This window comes from Prunus avium, chromosome 1 (assembly GCF_965620075.1).
Source record: "Prunus avium chromosome 1, drPruAviu1.hap1.1, whole genome shotgun sequence".
In the NCBI taxonomy this organism is placed as follows: domain Eukaryota; kingdom Viridiplantae; phylum Streptophyta; class Magnoliopsida; order Rosales; family Rosaceae; genus Prunus; species Prunus avium.
In genome coordinates, this window is record NC_142284.1 from 21431416 (window position 1) to 21441412 (window position 9997).

At 35.5% G+C, this 9997-nt stretch overlaps 1 protein-coding gene across 1 annotated transcript; it reads left to right on the forward strand.

The window, feature by feature from the left end:
* The first annotated feature begins 3470 nt into the window (after positions 1–3470).
* On the forward strand, positions 3471–7131 carry LOC110773559 (protein SIEVE ELEMENT OCCLUSION B-like). The gene is made up of 7 exons (XM_088247536.1): positions 3471–3653; positions 3748–3834; positions 4015–4469; positions 4637–4734; positions 5197–5330; positions 5854–6324; positions 6541–7131. The coding sequence occupies exons 1-7, from the start codon at positions 3471–3473 to the stop codon at positions 7129–7131; spliced, it is 2019 nt and encodes a 672-aa protein (XP_088103662.1).
* Positions 7132–9997: the final 2866 nt, after the last annotated feature.

The following is a 9997-nucleotide window of genomic DNA, read 5'->3' on the forward strand; positions in this document are numbered from 1 at the left end:
CATGAAAAATATTCCCAAAATTTGTTTATAAAAAATTGAAGTTTTCCCAAAACTGGGATCATTAGTCATTCAAATCTAACATTTATAAAGAGAAAATTGATCATAAAGGCAGAGAACAACATGAAAGTGACTTGGTTGTGGGTCCTTGAAATTCAGTCACGTTAAAGTGTAAAGGGATGGCTCGATGGCTCCGGATTTGGGTCAATAAATTTTCTTTTGTTTCTAAAAAAATTGAATATTTGAGTCTAAATCAAGAGATGAAATAGATAACTAATAAGAATTAGAGTGAATCTTAAATGGTAGGTGTTCTTGATTTTCGTCTGCAACGCCAAATTTGAAGGTAATTGTGAACAACAATGGAGAAAGAACATGTTCTTGGTTTTCTGAGAGAGCACATGTTTTGGTTGGAGTGATTTTTTTCTTTTTTTTAAGTTTTTATTTTTGTTTCAGTTAGAATAATATTTTGTACAGTAAAAGGAATAAAATAATGACATATTGATATTTAAATAATTTTTTTCTCAACTCTTAGATTAGATCTAACGGCTAGTGATCAAAACTTCCCTGGATCCTAGGGTCAAGAGAACAGGACTGTTCAAGAATTGTTAAGAAAGAAGGAAAGTCACGGTTCTTTCAATACATCGAACAAATAAAATACATAACTTATTGAATAAATAAAAAAACCACTTATTCATAAAAAAATTAAGTTCATGATTAAAATTTGCATGATAAACCAAAATTAAAGTTTATTGCTGAAACTTTAAAACAAACAAAACAGAAATTGAAAATACTTAAAATTAAAAATATTAATAGCAACTTTAGCCAACTGGTCGTTTCCCTTTCGCTTTTGCATTAGTCCTTGTGCTTAATCTCCCTCCAAGAGAAAAGTGACTAGGCATAGAGGACGATGAGGATGATGCTTGGGCATGAACTCTTGCATAATCCCCCTCCAACCCTTTCCATCTCATTTCCTCCAATTTCTTAGCAAAAGCTAATTTTTTGTGATGTAATATTAATTCATATCACTTGTTTATTATGATATATCATGTGTCCACCAGTATCTTAATTAATTGGACACACCTCTATGTCTTTCTAGCGTATACACCTGGGCTTGTTTGGGAGTGCTTCTCTAGGAAGCACTTCTACTCATAAGCGCTTAGCAAAAGTGCTTTTATCATAAAGATGTTGAAATTTCCATAAGAAATTGAAGTGCTTCATGGAAACCCACTTGGAGTACCTTTTGAAGAAGCACAAGTCAGGTGCTTCTCAACAAAGAGCTTATAAACTTTTCTGTCAAATGTTGTCAAGATCGCTTTTGGTTATCAAAAAGCGCTTTTTGCCATTCCAAAACAACTATTAAACAAGCCCGTAGTCTTTTATAATTTGACCACCTCCACCAATATCACTTGTATAAATAAATAAATAAAAAGGTTACTTTCAAAGTTCCACATTTTTATTTTTGAGTACAAGCGATAGTCTAAATTATAAGGAAGGGGGTTTCTCACACACGCCCACACAATTAAGATATTATGAGGGTTCGAACCTGAGACTTTTAGTATGCAAATCAATGCCATTTTCCACTGAGCTAGACATCGTTCACTCAAAATTCAACATTAAAAGACGACCAACAAGGTGACTTCAACAGTTCGACTTAAACAAAGACTTGCAAGGTAACAATCAAATTCTAAAAAGAAATTAAGAGGTGACTCCATTATATATGACTAGCGATGCCTATGACCAATATTTCTTCGACTTTATTTTTTTGGTTTTTCAAGTGTTTCCTTTTTCTTTTCTCTTGATATGAAGTAGGGAGGATTCAAGTTCAGAGTTTCTTCCAGCAAGATACGGAGGAATACTTCTTAGATAATAAACTTCTCATTCATCTTCATATTTTTTTCTCAAAGGATTCTTGTAAGTCTTTCCTAAATAGCAAATATTATTTGGAGTAGTTTTTCTTAATTTCACCACCTCCACCAATATCACTTGTATAAATAAATAAATAAAAAGGTTACATTTTTATTTTTGAGTACAAGCGATAGTCTAATTTACAGGGGAGAGAGTTTCTCACGCACACACAACAAGATGTTATGGGGGTTCGAACATGAGACCTCTGGTATGCAAGTCAATGCACTGAGCTATACCTCGTTGGCTCAAAATTCAACATTAAAAGATGACCTACAAGGTGACTTCAACAGTTTCGACTTAAACAAAGACTTGCAAGGTAACAAATCAAATTCTAAAAAGAAATTAAGAGGCGACTCCATTATAAGTGAGCAAATATGACAGCATAGAACCTTCCACTTAAGTGACGTAGACTATGCTGATGTCAGCGCTCAGCAATATCCAAACGGTGATGGTGGTGCACTGGTGCTCGTGACTTCTGCATATATGAATTCCATGATTCTCGGATCTGCAGAGAAACAAAATTAATAGTTTCCAGAAAGTTAATACAGAGTACTTCATATATATATATATAATATATTGACTCGAGGGGAGAGATATTATACTAAAGAGCGTTCAGACTGATCTTTGTTACAAACTTAATTAGAAGCTTTAAACCTTTGGTGCAAGATGGATAGGAAATTCAGATTTCGATACGAAAATTTCAACCTTTGAATAGCAAACCGAACATCCTAAATTCCTAAATTTGAAAATTCCAAAAAAAAGTAATAAAGAAGAAGAATTGAAATGGAATTGGAGTGTATCATAGAATTGCAAAAATTTCAAATTTCAAAATATATCAGGATCTCAAGCTTGAACTACCAACAGTTACTCACATCATGTTGAAATAAATACAACACGCTCACCAAAGGATCATAGACAAGTTGTCCTAGTAAGAACAACATTTTAGTACACGATAGTTTATTCGGACTTGGTAATGAGTTTTTCATTCGAAGCCCAATTTAACCTTTCAAATTTTGGGTATGTTCAAAATGTTGAACCAGTTTGGTATTCAACTTGAATCCAACTTTTTAAACTCAAAAACAGAATTTGAGTCCAAAACAAAGAAAACCTGTTTGATAGCCCTATGTTTAAAAACTCAAACTCAAGAACAACTAAAAAACACCCCAATTATTAAAAACAAAAAAAAAAACAAAAAATCTATTTTTTTCAGGGGGGTTTTGGGATTTGATAGAAATGAGATCTGCCAAGAAACTTCCACTTATTAATTTGACTTAAAATAAAAAGTTACTGATATTCGTATTAAGATAATATAAAACGGAGACTCTCCAAGGCCTATCCTCAACGAACAGTCTGTAAATCCAAATGGTGTACCCTGCATGGCAAGTTGGCAATATTGAAACAAGAAGGAAGGGGCTATAAATAGGGGCAGCGGGCATTGTATTGAACTCACCCCAAGACTTACAGGCCATTAGCCCTAAGTCTGATATTTCTCTCTTCTTTCTTCTGCCATACTGAACGCCACAGTTAAGTCCTCTACCTATAAGGGAGGAGTATCTATTAGTACCACCATGACTCATGAGGAGCACATCTGGGTTGACAACGTTTCTGAAGACCAAATCTGGACTGTTGTTCATGAAAACCATTTTCCTGACCAGAACAAGCTCAGCTTTAGCATTCAAGATCTTTTATCGGTCACTGGGAACATCATTGATGATGCAGCCAATAACTCCGTCGTTGATAATATTCTACAGGTAAGTCTCTAAAAAGTTTTAGTATGTATTAGCTAGAACACTAGTATTTTTAGTACACTGATTACTTAATTCTCATCACTTTTATTTTCTGCAGCAAAATGCACCTGACATGACAAATATCTACAACGGGAAGGACACCTTCATCTCTCCATTATGCCTTCTGAAGTCCATTAGCTGCCAGGTCATATTACATTCATAGTAATAATTAATTGTTGTTTTTAAGTCGAATTTTTATTTTTATGCTTATATATATATATTATTATTATTTTTTCTGGAGAACACATATAGACCTTAATATATACATAAATTATTGGATCTATATGTGCACATTAACATAATTGATATTGCGATGAAATTCCAGATGTCATCATGTAAGGATGGTGAACAAGTTTCCTTCGCTTTAAGGACTGAAGCAATATTTAAAAAGCTAAAAACGTTTTCATGGGAAGCGAAGGCAGTGCTAACCCTAGCAGCCTTTGCTTTGGAATATGGAGATTTCTGGCACCTTGCCCAGCACTATGGTAAACTTGACAAACTTACCAAGTCAGTGGCAATCCTTAAGCGAGTGTCGATCCTTATCAAACATGAAATCCTAGAGAAACGCAAGGCTGCGGTTACTGAGCTTAACAATTTGATCATGGAAACATATCATGTGATTGGTTACATCTTTGAGCTGGAGCATCTTCTACAGCAGAACAATCCAAATGATGTTCCTACATTGACCACTGCAATCAAAAAAATCCCAACGGCAGTGTATTGGACAATCTACTCTATTGTAGCATGTACGGCTGAGATCAACCGTCTTACCAGTGATAAGTAAGTTTCTTCCATTTAATCAGCACAATATATATATACATATATATGCAAGAAAATTTCTTCAGTAATACCTTTTTTTTTTGTTCTTGATATACCTAAACAATACATAATTAAAATGTATCTGTGTAATTGTGTATCATGACCAAATATGATTTCCTCCGGTACAGGGAAGAGCCGGACAATCTACCCAAGCAGCTTTCCCTGAAAATCAATGAAATCCACAAGAAGCTTAAGGAAGATTATAAGAGATGCATGAAAGAAAAAGGTGGATTACCTGTGCGTGTGTGTGTACAGATCTATGGATTTTTCTTTCTAGCTCTCTGTGTTTACCTCAACCTATTCAAGGACTCTTTTTCAAATGCCCCATGACAACCATGGTTAAGGGAATATATCGTCAAATGAGCTTGAGCAATTTCAGTATATGTCTTAATGACTTTCAATTTGTCTATTTTGTTGGTCACAACTAGATGTCTTAATGTCAGACCAAAAAAAAAAAAAACTAGATGCCTTAATGTTTAAAATTTGTCTAAGCTTTCGCAATCATATATATATAATGTCTCTTTATATATATGACGGATTTGCAATTTGTCAATAACATATATATAGTTTAATAGTAACGGAAAGTAAAGTATGACAATATATACTAATTAGTTATGATGAGTTGAATTCGTTGTGTTTCCAAGAATTCAATGCTAAAGGCTTCTTTTGTTTTACTTATTCAATACAGCGGAGACAATCAAGTACCTATGGATTTCTAAGGAACTTGTAATCTGTGAAAACATCACGAAGGTTATCAGCACCTTGATTCTTTACAACGATACTGAGCAGCCCGTCGTTAGTCGTGATTCTAATAACAACAAGGTTTGATCTCCTAGTACATATTGCTTCATCAACTTATATATTGACCGACAAAAATGATAGTCATACTATATTTGTATACTATCTTGTGTACCGCTTCCCTAATAAAAGTGGGCCCCATTGTATTGGTGGGCCCCACCTCCTGTTAGAGAGGTGGTATACAAATATGGTATGCCAAGCTAGCATTGTTGTTATTGTTGACTGATTTAAATTAAGGGTAATGCTAGCTAGGCTTACCACATTTATATACCATATTGTGTATCACCTCTCTAAAAGAGGTGGAGCCCACTGATACAATTGAGGCCACCTCTACTAGAGAGATGGTAGACAATGTGGTATATAAATATGATATGCCTAACATTTTCCTTTAAATTATGGGTTCAATATTTAAACTTCCTTTATTGTTAACAATAATAACTGAAGTTTATAAAGTTATAAATTTGGTAAATAAAGTGGCCCTGGTGTTTTGGCGGGCTCTAATAAATAAAATTAAAAATCAAAATTTTGCTTGATGGATGATGAACAGATCGATGGAGATACATTTATCAATGAGGTGAAGGGGAAATATCTGTTGTTATATATCTCGAGCCTGAAAAATATATCGAAAGAAGAACTTTTGCGGCTCACAAATCTGTATAAAAGAATTGATCAAGAGTATAATTGCAAGATTGTGTGGATCCCCATTGAGGGTGACTGGACAACTGAAGCCAAAACAAAAGAGTCGCAGTTTATGGAATGGAGGAAGATGATGCCGTGGTACGCAGTGCAATATTTTTCCTCCCCATCATACATGTACCTCAAGAAAGAGTGGAAAGTCAGGGGAAATTCCACGGTGGTGTTGATCAACCCCCAAGGAAAGGTTAAAAACACCAATGCGCTTCCCTCGATTAAGGATGCCAGTATCAATTTCTTTGATTTCCTGGATATTAAGGTCCACACAATGCTTAAGCCAGTAGTGGCTCATATTACAAAGGAGGACACCCAACTTCAACAATCGGTACGTATTTATTAATCAATGATACTATTTGCATTTCTTGATTACTTTGTTGACCAACTCTCTAATAAAAATGGAACTCACTAATGTATGTAGGACCTACCTGTATTAGAGAGGTGGTCAGCAATGTGGTCAATAAATGCGTTATAAATAACAGCGCATTTTGTATAAATTGTGCAATATTAATGAGTAATTATTCCGTTAAATGAGCTTCAACAGATGGAAAACAAAGGATACACTTTCTTCATTGGAGGCAAAAACCAGAAAACGACCAGTGAGTTGTGCAACAAGATAATAAAAGCAAAGCCTGCCATTGAGAAAGAACTGAAAATACAGATTGGGTTAGCTACTGTTACGGCAGCATCAGAGACTGAGAAGACTTTCTGGGCCGGCATGGAAAACCTCTTCTTTAGCTTGGCTCACTACAGCAAGGAGTACGAGTACGAGCAGGTGACAAAAGAAGTCCACAAGCTACTTTCTTACAAATTACACAAAGACGATATCGACGGATGGATTATGCTTACCAAAGGATGGACTGTGGTGACCTGTGGTCAGTCTAACACTATTTTCACAACCCTAGAGGAATTTTCTTTCTGGAAGCAACACATAATTGGGAAGGAATGGGGACATGCTTTCACCAAGCACCATGCCCGTCTTATAACTGGGAAAAAAGGACTCTCCTGCATCACCTTTCAGATTGCTGGAAATGCCCCAATGCACTTGGACTGCCCAGTCTGTGACGACCCCATGGAGACCAAGTTGGTCAAATATAACTGCTGCCACCCTAGTCTGCAGAATGCTGCAAATTAAACAATGTCGTCGTCATCAAATATCCATGGCTTTGTGTCCTTACTAAAAATGGGAGCTTTTACGTGCTGTTTTTTGTGTGTGTGTTTCTGCGGTGTCTGTAATTGGTTAAATAACGGGCAATGTCGTCGTCGTTACATTGGTAATGTCAGTCTGATGCCCGGCTGTGTGTTTAATTTCCAGTGTTCCTGTACGAAATAATTTGTTCATCTTTTGAATAATATGCAATGTGCTTTTAATTTCATGCTTGCTCGAATATATTTATTTTCTTGGATATCTATATTGCTTGAAACACTACAAGGAAAACAACTATTAGTTGCCATCCCAAATGCTGTTCATTGAAAAAAAAATTAGTGAATTCCTTTATCAGTCATTGATGAAAATGCTATATATTCGTGATCTCGAGTTTGATCATTAAAAGGCTTATAATTTGGTCACTGAAACACGAGTCACTTTGCCTATATATTACTGACCCATCTATTTGGTCATTGAAACACATGTCACATAAATATAAGAGGGTTCAAACTCAGAAATCCATAGTCACCTCTAGATAAAATTTTAATACTCAAAAATAGTATAAATAACACAATGCAGTCCAAAAACTATGCATGTATCAACATTCCTCCAGCAAATTCACAAGACCTAACCTTTCTCAGAAACAAAATCCTAGTACTAGGATATATACTAACCATGAACAATCAGAGGGTATTTTGCTGAGCCTGTAAACTTGCTGAAAAAATTATTTTGTTGAACACTTGGGATTAGTGTCTTATTTTGATAAATACCTTAGGCAGTAGGAACCTTCAATAGTGTTCAAATACTTGGGATTAGTGTCTTATTTTGGTAAACACCCTTAGCCATTAGGCAGCCACAAATAGTGTTCAAATTATTCATTTTTTATTACTACTTGTAAAAAGCTTTGGACACTTGAGGCATGCAATTGCATATTTTGTATATTTTGATGTGATGTAAAAGGGTTCAAGACTTTATGAATGTAAAGATTGACTTTGGTGTTAAGTGCTCCAAAATCCTTGTGCCACTTCTCATCCCAAGTTCGGTTATTAGAGAGAACTCTCCAAAAGCATCTCCAACCTGTAATCCCAAGTTCAAATACTGATTTCAGTCTTTTATAATTCTACTAGAAACTATAAATATCATCAGTACATAGTGAGATTGTTTATCCTTCTCGAGAAGGTTTCAGATTGGAAAGAGTATTTGAACAGATTGATAGAGCAATCGGTACAACTACTTCAAAAATCAATTTGTCGATTTTCATTTTTCTTCTTTACAAATGTTTTACGTGGATGTGCTATGAATCTATGATGTTTAAATAAATAAAAAAGTAGTAGAATATTTTTATTGAGAAAACTCCAAAATCTGACGATGAACGATTAAGGATGGTGATGGGTTGATTTAATGGAGGAAGGGAGTGCAACGAGGGCCCGTTTGGAAGTGCTTCTGGAACAGTTAAAAGTGTTTCTGACAACCAAAAGCGCTTCTGACAGCATTTGGCATAAAAGTTTAGAAACACTTTTAGGTCTTAGAAGCGCTTTCTGGAGAAGCACCTGTCATGTGCTTCTTCAGAAAGCACTCCCAAGTGCTTTTCCAAAAAGCACTTCGATTTCTTATGAAAATTTCAATGTCTTTATAATAAAGACCAAGTTAATAAAGAAGCACTTGATTTTCACTTTATCAGAGAACGAGTTCAGCGTCATGATTTTTGATATGTCAATACTGAAATCCAAGTTGCCGACATTTTCACAAAGGGCCTGCATAGTCCATTGTTTTCGAAACACCGTCACAATCTTAGTGTTGGTCCAGCCACCACTGCGATTGAGGGGGGATGATTGGCAAAAGACATGTATATAATGCTGACATGGCATGCTGAATTGTGTAGTTTGTTAGAAGTTCACGTGGATTCACGTATTTGTTAAGTCGTAGCTGAGAAGCTAAGTGCTTCTATCCTATAAATATTAGATATTGTTCATTGTAAAGCAGATGGTAAAAGAGAGAAAATTAATACAAGAAATTGCAAGCTTCTTCTCAAAGTTTCTTCCTATGTCTTCATTGAACTTTGTTATCATGGTATCAGAGCTTTGGCTCTTGATCCAATAGCTTCCGCGTGATCTCTGTTCATCAGAATTTTTCTTATCTCTACACTTCTTAATGGCGCTTGTTCTGTACTCACTGTGGATGAAAATTGCGATGATTCTTCTCAACTTTTTCAGTGCGATTATGGAGGTATTCTGCTCTCTCATCGTCTCGAGTGGAATTTATCTTTTCTCGCACTAATTCAGCGATCTGGTATGATTCTATCGTTGTTCGGAATTGTGCCATTTGCGATTTAGGCACGAAGCCTCTGAGTTCTTAGTTTACAATTGAAGCACGAAGCATCTCTGTTCTTGCAAGTGATTTAGGCACGAAGCCTCTGAGATCTTGTTTTACAATTGAAGCACGAAGCATCTCTGTTCTTGCATCTGATTTCAATTTTTTTTCTTTTTTGGCACGAAGCCTCCAAGGTTTTGTTTGAGATATCAACAATTATTGATTGGTGATTGTATTCTTTGTTGTTCCGTGCTCAGTTTAGACAAGTTGTTTCTTGTTTTTCTCTGGATATTGTTTAGGCACGAAGCCTGCATCAATTCTGTTATTTTGCAACAATGACATTTGTGATGCCTAAAATCGAAGGACTTCTAGGAATTCTTACCATTCGTTTGTCTGAGGATAACTTTGTTAAGTGGCACTTTCAGTTCCAATCAGTGCTACAAGGTTACGATCTCTATGGTCACTTTGATGGCTCTAGTAGTTGTCCACCTAAGTATGTTGTCACAGAAAGTGAGGGCGTTACTGGTGAACTTACTGAAGCATA

Coding starts and splice junctions, on each gene's coding strand:
- LOC110773559 (XM_088247536.1), top strand. CDS start 3,471: ATGACTCATGAGGAGCACATCTGGGTTGACAACGTTTCTGAAGACCAA. Junction 3,654..3,747: donor TCGTTGATAATATTCTACAG/GTAAGTCTCTAA, acceptor TATTTTCTGCAG/CAAAATGCACCTGACATGAC. Junction 3,835..4,014: donor TGAAGTCCATTAGCTGCCAG/GTCATATTACAT, acceptor ATGAAATTCCAG/ATGTCATCATGTAAGGATGG.